Source organism: Panthera pardus, unplaced genomic scaffold, assembly GCF_024362965.1.
Source record: "Panthera pardus isolate Hobbes unplaced genomic scaffold, ASM2436296v1 HiC_scaffold_11, whole genome shotgun sequence".
NCBI classification, from domain to species: Eukaryota; Metazoa; Chordata; class Mammalia; order Carnivora; family Felidae; genus Panthera; species Panthera pardus.
Genome location: NW_026526666.1, coordinates 71,347,616 through 71,363,572, shown reverse-complemented (window position 1 = coordinate 71,363,572; position 15,957 = coordinate 71,347,616). Strand labels below are relative to the sequence as shown.

The following is a 15,957-nucleotide window of genomic DNA, read 5'->3' as shown; positions in this document are numbered from 1 at the left end:
CATGGAGGAGCATTGGGAGAGTGAATGCCACTTCACTTGAGACCATGCTTGAGGTCAACTCCTTCTGCTGGGGGAGGGGGACGGGTCTATAAGCTCAGGAGATCTCTCACCAGGTACTTGTCCTTAAAGACTGCACCCTAGCTGCGTGGCAATTGGAGGCAGTGTGGTGGGTGAATGAGTAGCTGTGCTGCTGTGTCTTTTGTCAAAAGCTTGACCTGGCTGATCAGCCATCTCAAGGCTTTGTCTTTTACGATGTCAAATTCTGCCTACCTGGTTCCTGAAGGTGGATTCCTATCCTCCATCCCAGAAGATGCCAGGCCAGGCTTTGCACACCACTGCCCCCTCTCCCAGTAGCGTCCTTATTTCCCTGCTTATCTCCAAATTTAATGTTTGTCATTGTGAGACTCACCACTCCTACTTGACACATGATCTCCCTGGCTTCCAGCCAAGAGCCCTGAAGTCCTAGAAGAACCTTCTCTGCCATCCCTCTGGAGCCCAATAAACACATTCTGAAGGAATGAATACATCCATTTATTAAACTTTCCCATGTGCAAGATCTTCTTTGATGGGGTGTCATGGAGGCCCTTAAGGGAGGAGCACTGGGGCATAGACCTGCATAAGGCTTAGGAGCAGGTTTAAAGTCTAAGCTTTGAGTTGGGTGAAAGGGAGCTACTGAAGATTTCAGAGAGGACATAACTGGCTTTAACCTTGCACAATCTTGGAGATGACACAGCAGATGGGGAATCAGGCTGGAGGCAATGCAGAAGCATTGAATACAGTATGGTGGTGGTGATTTAACGTTGAGAACATGTAGGTTCTGAGCCAAAGAAGGTGATGGCACTCTGTAGTTTGAGACTGGGTTGGAGGGAGGGCAGAGCTCACACTTTGGGTATGGAGGGAGAGGAGGAAAATACAAGTATGTGAGTGAGAAGATGCTTAGCTGCTGCTTCATTCTTGGGGCAGGTGACCAAAGAGGATAGCCATTACTCCAATGCCTTGTTTGGGGAGGAGCCTCCACCACCCTCCAGAGGTTTTAGTTTTGAATCCAGGCTGAAGCCAGAGAAAAACAGCAAAAGGCGGGGGGCGGGGAAGCAAAAAAAAAAAAAAAAAAAAAAAAAAAAGCAACAACAAAAAACTGAAGTAAAGTCCATGGGGTGGGGAGCTAGAAGGCCCCCTTCAAGTAGCTCAGGCCTGGCAGCTTGTGCTGGGCTTGTGGGATTCCCTCTCACTGAGGATGAACAACTCGGGAAGCAACCCTGAGCACGCACAGGGCTTGTGGGTCTGAGGGGCTGGGCTACCAGGGTCAACCCACCACCCCCACTCCAAGCAGACACAGGGGCGTGCTGTCTTTTTCTGAGCATGTCAGCTCAGGTCAGGAGTATGCAGACCCCACTGGTCCAGGGAACATGTCTTCACCCTGGGCGCCGCCTAGTGGGACCTGTGCAGGCAAGGTCCTGCTGGCCCGAGGCTGCCCCCTGGTGCCGCCTCACTCCTCCCAAGGGCTCATGTCAGTGTCAATGGCCACGCAGTTGTACGCCGCATAGCGGAGCTTCTCCTCGCACACCTTGGCACTGAGGGAGACGGAGACTTGGTCAGCACCAGGTGCAGAGGTCCTTCCATCACTACGAGGGTCAGTGCGGTCAGTGCGCGGGGTGATGGGTGATGGGGTTCCAGTTTGTGCACTTCAGTACTGGAAGTCCTCCTCCATCCTAGGATACCACTCCTTCCCCCACTCCCCACTCTCTAGGTTTGAGCCTAAGAAACCCACCTGGCATAATGTGGTAGGAAGAGGGTGCTTGAACAAGTTGAAGACTCAGGCAGCGCATCTGTAGTTTCGTAGCTGGGAGCGTGGAGGGGCCACAGATTAGAAAGAATTGTAGGGGCACAGGGTAGGGGTCTGACATGTGAGTATGTGTGGGGGGAAGAGGGCAAAGGCCAGCCACAGACCCTTTGGACCCCTATCCCTGCCACCTGCACTCACCCCAGTTTGTCTGGGTAGATATAGATCCGTGCTGGCAGACGGCTGCGGCCAGTGACAAAGCGCAGGAAGCGGCTCCGGTCCTCTGGATGGAGAAGGAAATCAGTACCTGCACTAATGGTGGGGGAGGTTCTACAATTTCTACCCTGTTTCTGTATCCTACAAGTGGAGTCTGAACCCAGGCATCACTCTCCCCTCTTCCACTGACCGTTGGTGAAGTTGTTCAGTGCTTCCCAAAAATATTGCACTCGAGTGTCAGATGGCTCGAAGTCCTCAAACCGGGCTGGGGACAAAGTCAGAATTCATTCTTAGGTCCCAACCTACCTAGTCCTAAGCCTCTATCCCTGTGTTGCCCTGCCCCACACTCACTGAGCTTTCGTAGAGCGTCCACAGTGACCTCTGGGTCCCCGCACACTTTCTTCTCCAATTCCTGCCAGGTCAGCAAGTCCAGCACAGCCTGTGGCACCACCTTTAGCAGTCCTGCCTGCATGGCTGCCACCTGGAGAAGGAGGGAGAGGCCTGGCTAGGGAAGAGGGCACAACTCCCAAATCAGTGTGTGGTGGAGTCACTTGGCATCCACTCATAGAGATAATGGGGGACATGACATGATGTTTGTTTAGCACTAGGGGCCACCTCTGAACCCCACCAACAAGCAGGAATGTAGGGCAGAGGAATGGTAGGGGCCAGAGTTCTTGGGATTGGGTACTGGTAGCCTATTAGGCTAGGCTCTGATTATCAGGAGCTGTGCAAAGCTCTCTGTTCTCCTGGCCTCTGGGTGGTACCTGCTCCTTGCTCTCTTCTAGCCGCGTCTTCTGCACCAGTTGGATGAAACGGGAACGGTCTTCATATCCCACTATGATGCCTGCACCCCCGGGGATCAACTCTACTACTTGCTGGTCACTCAGTACAGTGGTGAATGTTAGTTCCTTCCCAAATTTGAACTCAAATGTCTCCTTGTCCATTCCTTCCATCACTTCCAAGAGCTTCACCTGGGGGTTGGAGAGAGGCAAGGAGGTCAGCCTTTCATTGTTGAGACAATGTTGTTTTCTCTCAAGATGCTCACAGGGAAGCAGGAGAGGCAGACAGGCAAGGCAGTCCCATGCAGGTAATGAGGGCAGTGAGGGGGTCAGTACAAGGGCTATGAAAGCATCAAGACAACACTTCCTTGGCTGTCAGGGAAGGTGTCCTGAAGGAAATGGCATCCAAGCTAAAACCTAAATGATGGCTGATTGTTGGCTGGGCCACAGGAAGTCAGGAGAGAGAACATCTTGAAAAAAGGTTGAAAGAGCAAAAGGCCTGTGGAATCTGTTTGGCTAGAGCCTGAATGTGAACTAAGTGGACAGGCATACAGAGGTCATATAAGGTTTGTCAGGTTCTGCATTTTACCCTAAGCCCAGAGCAGAGACACTGAAGGGTTTAAACAAGAGGAGGGAAATGAATTACTCTGGCTGCAGGAGATCAGATGGGTAAGAATGGACATAGGAATACCAACTCTGCAGTCACTGATTGTGTCAGAAAGGAAAGTGGCCTGAACGAGGAGGAGAGCGGTGAAATAGAAGAAGTGGACAGATTCCAGAGGGAGATGTAACAGAATGTGGGAGGTGAGGGAAAAGGAGGAATGAAGGCTGACACTGAGGCCCTTGGTATGGGGAAGGGTGGGTAGTGGTGCTGTTCTGAGACAGGGACCCCTAGAAGGCAGTAGACTGGGAGGTGATGAACTCCCAGTGCTGAGCCTGAGGTTCCATCTGGGGCAGATGTCCTGCAGGCAGGTGCATATAAGACTCCAAACTTAGGAAAGAGGCTGGAGATGGAGGTAAGATTTTAGGGGTCACCAGAATAAAGAAAGTAGTTGAAGCCATGGGAACAGAAGGAGTACATGTGAGGTTAGAGAAGGCTCAAGACATCCTTTGGGAGCAGCAATCTTCAGGGGCTGCACAGAGTAAACACCAGGTCCAGGCCTTACTTACCAGCACAGAGTCCACAGCTGGGAAGTCCTTGCTCCAACTCACTTCCTCACCAGAGAGCTGCTTCCATACAAAACCAGGCAGAGCCAGGACCTATGGGACAAATAATCACTATGGTATTCTCACATTGGGCTGCCCAGGTTTGGGTGGTTCTTCTTCTTTCCAGGGGCCAGGCTCATCTGATGTGGGTACAGATTAGGCTACTCACCAAGAATTCCTTACCCCGAAGGGCAGCCCCCATCAGCTGTCCAATCCATTCATATTTGGCAAAGTCTCGGCAGGAGGGGTTAGGCACATACATGTCCCGGGCCTCACCAGTGCCATTGCCCTGCCCCCAAGATAGAGCTGTCAGCATGGCATGGAATGGACCCTACTTTGTTGTCCCAGATTCTCCAAAGACTTGCCTGCACACTTTCCACCAGAGGCCCTGAATGATCCCTGACTGTAGAATGGCCCCTCCTTTCCTGTCTGCCCAGAGGCTGCCCCAGGCAACTCGGTCCCTCCTCTGCTCCCTCTCTAGTTCAGCACCTGGGAGGTTTGCAGAGATGAACAGCAGAAACAACTTGAGAAGTAGAGATAGGAGATTACCTGGTTGGCTGTGCGCACAAAGAAGGGCAGAGGCACAGGGGTGTCTGCTGAGCTAGGGCACAACTCTTCTGACATGTCTGCCAGGCTATCTCGGAAACCACCCCCTGAAATGACACAGATGCTCTCCACTGGGGAATTCAAGAGTCCCAGCCCCCATAAAGGATTAATAAGCAGGTCTTCTATCTTGGTTAGCTCGTGACCCCAGAAGCCTCTACCACTCTGAAGGCTGGACCCTTATTATCCTTTGTCAGGGCCTCACCTTGGTCAATGATGCCTTCTGCAATGAATTTACACTCCCACCACTGGTCATAGCGCATGGGCCACCTGTAAGAAGGAGTGGATGCTGGGCCAGGGCTCAGGATGGTTCACAGGACACCAGCCAGAAGTAGGGGCTACGGAGGGGTAATGGTGAAGGGTTCCAGAAGCAGTGTGCGGGTATATATAGTTTATGTAACTCCAGCACAAATCCCTCAACCTCATGCCATACCTGTAGTCCAAGGGCTTTTCATACTTGTCAGAGGGCTTGAGGCCTTCATAAACCTGGGGGCAGGGGAAAAGGGAGGGAGTTATAGGAAAGTCTGTTTCAAGATCTGGCCCCACTTTAGACCAAAGACCTTACTCAGGTTCCTCTTGGTCCAGCCCCCAGGCCCTTTACTGACCCTCCCTTGGTCCGACCCCAAGTGGTCCAGACCTGGGTGAAGACTGCGTTCTTGCAGGCAGGGTCCCTTAAGGGGCAGGCACGGTGTTCCATGGCAAGGCGCCGGTTGATGTACAGGCGTGGCATGAAGCTGGGCTTGCTGCTTTCTGAGTCACGCAAGCACTGGGCCACTAGCCCTGGCCTTTGGCGTGATAGCAGCAGGAACTGCTTCACTTGCTGGTGAGGAGAGGTGGCCAGAGCAAGACTGGCAGGCAGTCAGTCTCTGTCCAGGACCCGGAACCTTCCTCTATGCCTGGACCCAATTCCATGGTTCTAGTCCATGCCTAGTTCATCCCCCCCACGACCCTCCCCTTCCTTGTTTCCCATCTCTCCCTTAGTCCAGTCACCGGGGTTGGGGGGGCGAGTGCTTTCTAAAACAAAAAATCAAACTTTGTCATTACCTACTTAAAACCCTTCCAATAGCTTCACTGACCTGGGACATAGTCCTTGCTTCACAGCCTGGCCCATAGTGCCCTCTGCTATCAGGGCCTGCTATTTGCCTCCCCACTCCCAGCCTCATCCCCAGGTCATACTCACATTTACCTGTATACTTCTCTTAAGTTATCTAGCAGCTAACAACTCCCAGTATGCACCTTTCATGCAATCTGCCTTGTGCACACTGTCACTTCTTCACCCCAGCTCTTGTATATTTCATATACTATCTGGGAGAACAGCATGCCTACCACTGAATTTTAACTATCTGTGTCTGGCTTTTTTCCTACATTCCCAGAGCCCAGCAAAGGTCCAGGCCTAGAGTAGGTTTGAAGAACTCTGTGTAAAAGGGTAAATGCTTGCATGAACAGAAAGGAGGAGCCCACTGCTGAGACCAATACTAGGTGGGCCAGGCTCACCTTAATCTCACTGAAGGTGCCAAGCGTGTGATCCCAGGCAGGTACCAGGTGGTGTAGGACACTGTCTAGGATCTTTATGAATCTGGGGTGAGTGGATAAAGATAATGCAACTAAAGAAAGTAGCATGGATTTAAGACCCTCTCACTCCCCAACACATAAAGACAGGAGAAGGCAGGGCCCAGGGGCTGCCCTGACCCTTGAAGTGGAAGAGCTTACAGTACAGGGCCTTGAGAACCTCCTTCATACAGACATGTGAGGTGCAGGATGGGGGGAAAGGACGGGCCGGGCAGGCCCAGGACCACAGCCACCTCTGCAGGAGAACAGCTCTGCGGTATAGTACTTCAGGGTCAGTGCCTTCGAGGCGTGGGTATCGCACCAGACTGGTTGGCTGGAACAGGTCTGCATTTAACCCTAGTTCCCGCTGTCTAGATGACTTGATCTTGATCCCTCGAAGACGCACGTCAATCCCATCATCTGGGGGAAGGAGTCAGAGCAAAGTTACTTAGGGCACTTACTGCCTCTTTGGTTCTCAGAGCTGAGAATGGCTCTTTGATGCTCAGACTTTTGTCACCCGTAGCCCCTAGAAACTTGGGACCTTTGTGAGCCCCTTCTACTCATCTGACTCTGATTATTATATTCTTTGCCGGTTCCTCCATCCATCACTGTAATATTGGGATGCCTGAGGGTCCCAACTCAGTTCCTCTTCCAGATGAGCCCAAAACCTCTATGGCTTTAAGGAAGGCATATACCTGGCGCCTCCCACCTGGCTCAGGCCCAAAGCTTCAAATCCTGGAGTTAGTTTGATAGCCTTCATCCCAACTCCAACCCCATTTCTTCTCTACACTCACTAACAGCTAGCCACTATCTATACTCTGTCACTCCCTTTCCCTCCTTATAGCCTTAAGCCCCACCTCGGCACTCCACGATGCGGATCTCGATGACTGGGAGATGAACGGTCATGTCCTCCAGGACACAGACATCCCCGATCAGGGTCCTGAGGAGATGGACGTGAGGCACTTTGAATACCCCTTGCCTGTAGGGATTGCTGGGCTCTAACCTAACCTTATGCTTCCAAGTGGGGGCAGGCCCCATTACTACAATCATGCCCCATATCCCCTCCCAGACCAGCTTGCTCACTCACTCATCAATGCTCACGTCACTCAGCTTCTTCAGGTTGTCCCCTTCGCCTCCATAGATCACTACCCGCTTAGGCATAAAGTTGTCATCTGTGGTATCCACTGTGAGCAGCAGCTTCCTAGGTGGTCAGAGTATACACATAGGTCTCTGTATACTTATAAGCACTTGGCCTGCCCACCCTGTCCTACCTCAGAGCCCACTCACTTGACAATGGTGCCCTTTTTCATGGTAAGCCGTACCCAGTGCTGGCACTGGGAACCATCACTCTCCCAGTAGGTGTCTGCGTTACTGTCCGTCAGGCAGGACACATTGAACTCCTCCTGGGGTGGGGCAGAGAGGTGGAGTCAGTGTTTACCCCACTCTCTGCACTGGGAGGTGTGCTTTGGGCCAGGGAGCACAAGAAAAAAAATACATGGAGCTGGTCAAAAGCACAGCTGGTATGTGTGCAAGTGGGGATTCCTACAGGACTTCCAAAATACAGTGCTGGACTAAGTCTGGCCTGTGGGGTTCAGGTTTGGCCCTGGTTTAGAGGTGAGGGTTCTGGATCTAGCAAGATGGGACATCTTGCTTGGGGTGGGAGGAGTCCCAGCACCCACCGTGTAGGAGGAAACGTCTATGCTCTCCACATACTGCTTCACGCTACCCAGGTTTTCATCTTCCTTGCCCAGGTGGTCGTACAAGAAGTGGATCAGGTCTTCGTCACACTCGTAGGTCCACGTCGGGGGCACATAGCTAAGCAACCCCAAGTCCCTAATTAGGTCAGGCCCAGACCTGCAGATCCTTCCTCCCTATCCCACCCCAGCGCACTCACAGTAGCCTTTGTACAGCTTCCGTGTATGCCTCGGCTGGCTGGGGCCTTGATCCAAGGCGATGAGAGTATGTCAGGTCCACTACTTGTTCCCATCTGTGGACACAGAGTAGGGGGTGGGATGGGGAGACATCACTGGGCAGAATGACACCCCCAGTGGGCTTTCTCCAGAGCTCAATCTCCACCAATCTAGGCCTCCAGAAGCTTCACCCCAGCTCCATTCAGGTGCCGCCCCTTCCTGCTCTTAACCCCGCCTTCAGTCCACATCCCACCTCCCTCGCTGTGCCACACTTCCTTCCCGGCCTAGGTATCAGGCATCAAGCTCCGCCCTTTCAAGTGCAGCACCTGAGCACAGGTCGGTAGTCCACGCCAAAGAGCTGCTGCTGCCGCTGAAGATGGTCAGGTGTGTCGATGGGTACGAGGCGGGCCCCGCCCTCCGCCGGTCGGCACACCAGCAGCCAGCCTTCGTTCAGTCCGCAGTCGCCCAGGTGTTCTGCCAGCTGCTCCTGCCAAGAAGCGCAAGATGTGAACAGCCGTCAGGGAACTGCCCAGCGGCCCGCCCTGCCCAGCCCAAGGCAAAGAACACGGAACGCAATGCCAGCTCAATGTGGGGGTGGGGAGGAGAACAGCCTGGAGCTTCCCTGGCCCCGGGGTCTTTTGCGGAGCCCAGGGCAGGCCTGGGAGTACCTTGGTCAGCTTCACCCAGAGCCCATGGCCGTTGCACAGCTCCTCTCCGGTAGTACGCACGCAGGCGCCGCGCCGGAGCTCAATGCTGTCGCGGGCAGCGCGGAGGGGCCCGGAGCCGGTACCAGGGGCGGGGCCCGCGGCTCCCACGCGCAGCCCCAGGCCCTCCGCCTCCCACACCGGTAGCAACACGCGCGAGGGTCCCGCCGGGTCCTTGTAAAGCTTGTAGAGCACCTCGCGCGGAACGAAGGCCAACGCCTTTGGTAGCGGCCGTCCGGCGCGGAGGCTCTGCGCTGCCTCCGCCAGGAAGCGCACGCGGCCCAGCAGCTGCCGAGGGGACTCTAGAGCCGCGCCCGGGCCAGGGCCCGCCATGGCGAAACAGCAAAAAGAAACGCCAGGGGCGGTTGAGCTGCTGAAGCCGCCGCCACGAAGGCTTATCAAGCTTCTCACCACGCTCTGCCCCGCCTTCGGCCAGCCCTTGCCGTAAATTCTGGACTAAGGGCATCCCTCGCGCCCGCCGTATTATCCTATGTACCCGGATACTTAATCTTTTTGCAAACCAACGTGCCTCCCACTCAGCCAACCAGACCCAAGTTCAGTAGTCTCCAACCTGATCAGTCTCCCCTTTTTCATCCTTATTGCTGCTACCATTTTATACCCTCATTGAACCACAATCATATCTAGCCTGAATCATTGTAACAGCCATTTTTCTCGTTCTCTGGCCTCCTGTTTTTGCCTTCCCACACCCAATGAGTCATACTAAAACCAGAAGAATCTTTAAAAATCTTCTAGATATCCTCTCAGGCTCCCCATCCTAGGGGCAGTGTTACTAAAACGTTTGGGAGAATAGTCCCCTGCTCGACCCTACCAGTGACACGAGTCTTGAGTTGTTCAGGCTTGCTCCTGGTAGTTATTCCTAATCCTAGGACACACAGTTTCTCCCAGTAATCCTGAACCAGAAGAGAAGAAAGGTGCAAGGTGGGAAAGGGACTCCAAGGTGGTTAGATAGGATAGAGGCAAAAAAAAAAAAAAAAAAAAAAAAAAAAAAAAAAAAGAAAAGAAAAGAAAGAAAGAAAAAGAAAGATGGACAGGTGTTGAAGTACAACCATGGAGGAAAAGGAAACTTTGTCTTGTGCCCTCCACTGCAACCAGTTTTACTGAGATATAATTCATACTCCATATAATTTACCCATCTAAAGTGTAATTCAATGGTTTTTGATATATTAATTTTTAAAATTGTGGTAAGTAACAAAATTTTCCATTTTAACCATTTTAAGAGTACCATTATCTATTTTCAAAACTTTTTCATCACTCTAAATAGAAACTCTTTCTCTTTAAGCAATAACTCCTCATGGACTCCTCTTCCCAGCCCCTGGTAAATTCTAATCTACTTTCTGCCTCTATGAATTAACCTATCCTAGATATTCTATAGGTGGAACCATACAATATTTGTCCCTTTATATCTGTCTTATTTCACTTAGCATAATATTACAATAATATTGTAGCATGTATCAAAACTTAATGTATTTTTATGGGCTGAATAATATTCCATTATACATATGTGTGTGTGTATATATATATATATAGTATATGTGTATATATACACATACATATACACACTACATGTAGCTTATCTATTTATCTGTTCATGGACACTTGGATGGAAGCTTTGTTTTAATATAATTTTCAAATAACCAAAGTTATCAAAAAAGAAATAATAAATGACATCATGTAATTTGGTCAGGTTTCCTTTTTTTTTTCCTCCTTAGGAAGTTGGGAATGTAGTGCCCCACTTCCCTTCTCTCCAAGCTATTTGTATGCTACCACACTACTACAGAATAAAGTGAACAAGAAAATCTCACAAGGGCGCCTGCATGATCTGGACTCTGAAGACATCTCCAGCCTCTTTAATTTCACCAGATTAATCTTCTGGTTCCCATAATAGGTATTTGTTCTTTTGCGTCTTCTTTTTTTTCTTTTTTTCTTTTTTTAAACGTTTATTTTTGAGAGAGAGAGAGAGAGAGAGACAGAGCACAAGCCAGGGAGGGGTAGGAGAGAGGGGGAAACACAGAACCCCAAGCAGCCTCCAGGCTCTGAGCTGCCAGCACAGAGCCCGAGGTGGGGCTTGAACTCGTGAACCATGAGATCATGACCTGAGCTGAAGTCGGACACCTAACCGACTGAGCCATCCGGGCACCCCTTTTGCGCCTTCTTTTTGCACATGCTGTTCCTTCTGCCTGGAATACCCCCACTGCTTTCCCCAGCTAAGCGAGGAGCTTTTGCTGGCTGCTTCTAGCTTTTTCCTCATAAAACATTTACTATTATGCTTGCCAATTCTGTTTCCCCACCAGTCTGTAGCTTCCTAAAGGAAGGGGCTGTCTTGGTCACCACTGTAACCTCCGCATCTATTATACAGCCCGCCTCTTAGTAGGTTATATAAATTTTTAATGATTTCATTTCCCCGGATGGCTTGGTTCTGTAACCGACGGTGTGCCTAGTCATTACGCATAAGATTGTTAGAATCATTGAGCGTGGGAGTAAAAGTGAATCTTGGGCTGAACCTTCGGGATTACCAGGGCATCCTGGTAACGCCTCCTCACCATCTCCTCATCAGAGGAGAGGAAACTGCTGATGCCATGGTAAGGTGTAGTTGTAGCGAGGTTCTTGGGGGTGGGGTGGACGTGGGGCGGCGTTTGTTGCTGCGTCGCTACAGCGGACTTTACGGTGACGGAGGTAGGGTGGTCCTACAGGCAGCAGCCGGGACAGCCCGGGAGCTGTTGCTGGAGTCTGATCATGTGACTTTCATCATGGCTACGGCCCTGGTTCATTCCAGGAAGGGGTGGAGCCTGATCTCAGAGCAGGTTCCAGTTCAGTTTAAAGTGCGGACTGTGCTTGCAGTAGCTGACAGCTTATCATGGAGGCTAACGGGTTGGGGTGAGTTTCCTGCACCACGAGGTGTGGCCAGTGTGGCTTCTGACCTGAGTCTTCCAACTCAGAAATCTGCCGCTATACCCCTCTTCCTCCGCCCTGGAGAGCTCCCAAACCGAACTCCAGTCGCTGGAATCCCGAATCCTCCACCCATGGATTCCCGAGACTTTCATTTAGGGGATGTCCCCAGGACTTTCTAATCCTCAATTAAGATCCGTATTTCGGCACCATCTACTCTGTTTTCTCCTTGACTGTCCCTCAGCCTGGGGATCTATAAGCTCCGGAACCAGCCCATAGGTACCCCAGTTCCTGAGATTTTTCTGGTCCAGAGACCCTAATCAATCCTTACTGGGCTTTCCTTCCCCCTCTCCCCAGTCTTTCTAGTGGCTTTGGCTTTGAGCTGGGGCAAGTTGGGACTGTGTAAAATAGAGGCCCCAGCGCGGGCCCTTCTAGTCTTGTGCGCCATCTGATAGGCAAAGAAGAGGCGGAATGGGTGGGGAGCCACAGCTTAGGAACTGGCCTGGAGAAGGCAGATAGTGGTGTTGGAATGAATTCGCCTTAAGAACCCAGGCCTTTCCCAACCTCCAATCTAGTTTACTGACACCTACCCCCACCCCCTCCTGATCTCCAGATCCCAGGGTTTTCCAGAGCTGAAGAATGACACGTTCCTGCGAGCAGCATGGGGAGAAGACACAGATTACACTCCCGTTTGGTGCATGCGGCAGGCAGGCCGCTACTTACCAGGTCAGGGTCAGAGCTTGGGAGTCTAGGTGAAACTCTGGAGGGTGAAGTTTTTTGAGGGGCAGGGGAGGGGTTCAGAGGTTCCTCAAGGTCGAGCCCTGCTTCCCTCTTCTGTTTGCAGAGTTTAGGGAAACTAGGGCTGCCCAGGACTTTTTCAGCACCTGTCGCTCCCCAGAGGCCTGCTGTGAATTGACTTTGCAGGTGAGACCTCCACAAAAAAGGGAGGAATTTATGCCCTCCGCTTGCCTCCTAGTAACCTGTCGTCTATTTCCTACAGCCACTGCGTCGCTTCCCTTTGGATGCTGCCATCATCTTCTCTGACATCCTTGTTGTACCCCAGGTACCTGCTCAAACCTGATGAGTAAGAAAGGGTAAAGATAGGCAAGGCTCAAGATAAGCACTTATCTTCACCTAACGGAAAAATTTGGGCTGAAAGAGATGGAGTGTGGCTGAGTTTCATTCTCCTTTTCCTCCTTCTTGGCATGGGCTAAACAGCCTTTCCTTCTAGAGTTACAGGTTGGGAATCCAGATATTTTCTCCCCCTCCAGGCACTGGGCATGGAGGTGACTATGGTGCCTGGCAAAGGGCCTAGCTTCCCAGAGCCATTAAGAGAAGAGCGGGACTTAGAACGCCTCAGGGATCCAGCAACAGTGGCCTCTGAGCTGGGCTATGTGTTCCAGGCCATCACCCTCACTCGACAACGGCTAGCTGGGCGTGTGCCGCTGATTGGCTTTGCTGGTGCCCCGGTAATGTGGAACATGGCAGGGACTTGGGCATGGGAAAATCACTCTGGAGGGTCTAGTGTACACAAGGGAAGGAAGTATCAGTCTGGCTTTTACACCTGTGACATTCTCTTTGTATCCTTTTGCAGTGGACTTTGATGACATACATGGTTGAGGGTGGCAGCTCAAGCACCATGGCTCAGGCCAAGCGCTGGCTTTATCAGAGACCACAGGCTAGTCACCAGTTGCTTCGCATCCTCACTGATGCTCTGGTCCCATATCTGGTAGGACAAGTGGCTGCTGGTGCCCAGGTGGGTCCTGAGGGAGAGAAATAAGCTGGGGTCTAGAAGGAAAAGAAGCAGCAGAGTTTCCTACATCTGAGAGGATAAGTGTCTTAATGCCAGGCATGAAAGAAGCTTGGCCTGCAGTGATTTGGCTGGCGCAGCTAAGCCCACCTTGACGTTGATATTGGCAATGCTGTATGTGTTAAAAAACCAAAGTTAGCACTGGGTCTAAAGAAGGCAAAACTTTTTGAATGGAACTGGGTTTATAGGCTTAAGCAGTATGAGGGTCTGAAGTCACTAGGGAAAAATTGAGATACTTTCTGTGTGTGAGGCCTGAGATTCTTCCTCTTTGTGTGTTATATATTTCTCTTTACTACCTCCCAACTGTAGGCATTGCAGCTCTTTGAGTCCCATGCAGGGCATCTTGGCCCACAACTCTTCAATAAATTTGCACTGCCCTATATCCGTGATGTGGCTAAGCGTGTGAAGGCCAGGCTGCAGGAGTCAGGCCTGGCACCAGTGCCCATGGTAAGGATGGGGAAAGAGTAAGTGAAGGTGGGCCCGTGGAACTTTCAGGGTATTTCCTGCATGGACTGAAGTGACCACTAGAGGGCAGCAGAGGTGCAGCCAAGATAGGTTAGTGGGCATAGCAAGGTCCTTTTGTAGCCTCAGAGGTCTGCCCTTTTCCAGATCATCTTTGCTAAAGATGGACATTTTGCCCTGGAAGAGCTGGCCCAAGCTGGCTACGAGGTGGTTGGGCTTGACTGGACAGTGGCCCCAGAAAAAGCCCGGTGAGTGATGGGGGGTGAGGTGGAGAGGGTGCAGCTGCCATGTGTGCAATCACCAGAACGTGGCACTGACTCTGCTTTCAGGGAACGTGTGGGGAAGACGGTGACCTTGCAGGGCAACCTGGACCCCTGTGCCCTGTATGCATCTGAGGTATCAATCCGAGTTCCTGTGTATGTCTGTGAGTTTGTGTACTCCCATGGTTGTGGATATGGTTGTGTGTATTACTGTGTGTTTGTGTCTTTATTATATCTGTTTGTCCCTCTAAGTGAGCTCTAGTAGAGCAGGATTTTTTTTTTTTATAATTGTTCATTTGTGTTGTCTTAGGGCCTGGCCCATATTAAGCATCCAGTAAACTTTTTTGAGTGAATGATTGAATGAATAACACTTAGTAGAAGCATGTCTACATGTGTATGTGTCACTATTATGTATAGTGAGTGTAGGGTTTGCTGGCCCCCCTGTAGCCAGTGCCCTGTTGGTCCCCCAGGAGGAGATTGGACGGCTGGTGCAGCAGATGCTGAATGACTTCGGGCCACAGCGCTACATTGCCAACCTGGGCCATGGACTTTACCCTGACATGGACCCAGAACATGTGGGGGCCTTTGTGGATGCCGTGCACAGATACTCACGTCTGCTTCGACAGAACTGAGCATACATGTTTTCCCTCAACTGCCACTAACAAAGATGATTGATTGTTTCCAGGAGAATAAAAGTTCAGAGTTGGGAGTCTAGCGTATACTTTCATTTGTGAAAGATCTTTGCCCTTATCCTCAGTTCCTTCTTAGCCTCTGCTCCTTCCTGGATGCCCCTTTCTGCATCCTCTCCACAAGTCATAGGAGCTTAGATGTCAGTGAATATGTACTGTAGGACTTAATGTCAGTGCTCTCACCACCATCGTGCTCTCAGCTCTCCAAGCATGAAAGCTAAACGGGGTTGGGTAAAGCTTCCTGGCAGCTGAAGCTGTGACATTTGCAGAGAAATGGGGTCCCACAGCATACACAGCCAGATTTATAGGGATTTGTGTCTGAAAGGGAGGGGAGTGTATATCAGAGAGGAGCATAAAATTGGCTAGAATATTTCAGAGAGGCCTGTTGAGGAAGATGGAATTTAGGTAAGCAGGTAGAAACTGAGAGACCTTCAGCTTTGACACCAAAATATGGGGGAGGACATAAAGACTCAAAACTAGGATGCTTAGGATTAAAGATTTAGACTTGCATCTTTAAGGTGAGAAGGTCTCTGAAGCCAAAAGGCCCTATGGTGCTCAGGGTTGCTCTGCATTCTTTTCTGAGCATACAATCTAATTTTCTCAGGACCTTGGTGTTTCCTTCTTTTTTTTTTTTTAATTTTTTTTTTAACGTTTATTTATTTTTGAGACAGAGAGACAGAGCATGAACGGGGGAGGGTCAGAGAGAGAGGGAGACACAGAATCTGAAACAGGCTCCAGGCTCTGAGCGGTCAGCACAGAGCCCGACGCGGGGCTCGAACTCATGGACGCGAGATCATGACCTGAGCTGAAGTCGGACGCTTAACCGACTGAGCCACCCAGGCGCCCCAGGACCTTGGTGTTTCTACCCATCATGGTGGTACCTACCTCATGGGACAAGGTCTGAGGTACCTGTGGACACTGGAGAGGGGTGTGGTATGGCAGGAAACTCTTCATTTGTCATTCTCCCTCACCTTAAACTACTAGGAACCCACTGCACTATCAGCCCAACCACTATCAGCCCAACCAATTCCTTGTCCCAGCCTGGGGCAATGCAGAAGAGAGAAAAGGGCCCATTTATTGAGA

The 15,957-nt window shown here is 51.1% G+C and overlaps 2 protein-coding genes across 6 annotated transcripts; one reads left to right on the top strand and one right to left on the bottom strand.

The window, feature by feature from the left end:
* Nucleotides 1-515: 515 nt before the first annotated feature.
* HECTD3 (HECT domain E3 ubiquitin protein ligase 3) lies at nt 516-9,169 on the bottom strand. Of its 3 annotated transcripts, none has more exons than XM_019429062.2 (21): nt 8,711-9,168; nt 8,369-8,529; nt 8,027-8,119; nt 7,812-7,947; nt 7,420-7,535; nt 7,220-7,333; nt 6,990-7,072; nt 6,387-6,552; nt 6,079-6,160; nt 5,222-5,404; nt 5,018-5,070; nt 4,790-4,854; nt 4,531-4,634; nt 4,151-4,270; nt 3,946-4,035; nt 2,761-2,967; nt 2,348-2,477; nt 2,187-2,261; nt 1,982-2,063; nt 1,769-1,840; nt 516-883 (listed from the first exon to the last, which is right to left on the bottom strand). In XM_019429062.2, the coding sequence occupies exons 1-21, from the start codon at nt 9,077-9,079 to the stop codon at nt 745-747; spliced, it is 2,640 nt and encodes an 879-aa protein (XP_019284607.1). In that variant the 5' UTR covers nt 9,080-9,168; the 3' UTR covers nt 516-744. The 3 variants fall into 3 exon arrangements, with proteins under 3 accessions (XP_019284607.1, XP_019284608.2, XP_019284609.1); XM_019429063.2 differs by having other exon boundaries at nt 765-1,622; nt 8,711-9,169; XM_019429064.2 differs by having other exon boundaries at nt 765-1,571.
* Nucleotides 9,170-11,179: 2,010 nt separating this feature from the next.
* Nucleotides 11,180-14,892, top strand: UROD (uroporphyrinogen decarboxylase). Of its 3 annotated transcripts, none has more exons than XM_019429068.2 (10): nt 11,180-11,346; nt 12,267-12,379; nt 12,498-12,577; nt 12,654-12,716; nt 12,925-13,122; nt 13,248-13,409; nt 13,773-13,910; nt 14,073-14,173; nt 14,255-14,321; nt 14,656-14,892. In XM_019429068.2, exons 2-10 carry the CDS (start codon nt 12,352-12,354, stop codon nt 14,815-14,817), a joined length of 999 nt encoding a protein of 332 aa, XP_019284613.1. In that variant the 5' UTR covers nt 11,180-11,346; nt 12,267-12,351; the 3' UTR covers nt 14,818-14,892. The 3 variants fall into 3 exon arrangements, with proteins under 3 accessions (XP_019284613.1, XP_019284612.1, XP_019284611.1); XM_019429067.2 differs by lacking the exon at nt 11,180-11,346 and adding an exon at nt 11,509-11,641 and having other exon boundaries at nt 13,248-13,382; XM_019429066.2 differs by lacking the exon at nt 11,180-11,346 and adding an exon at nt 11,510-11,641.
* The last annotated feature ends 1,065 nt before the right edge of the window (nt 14,893-15,957 follow it).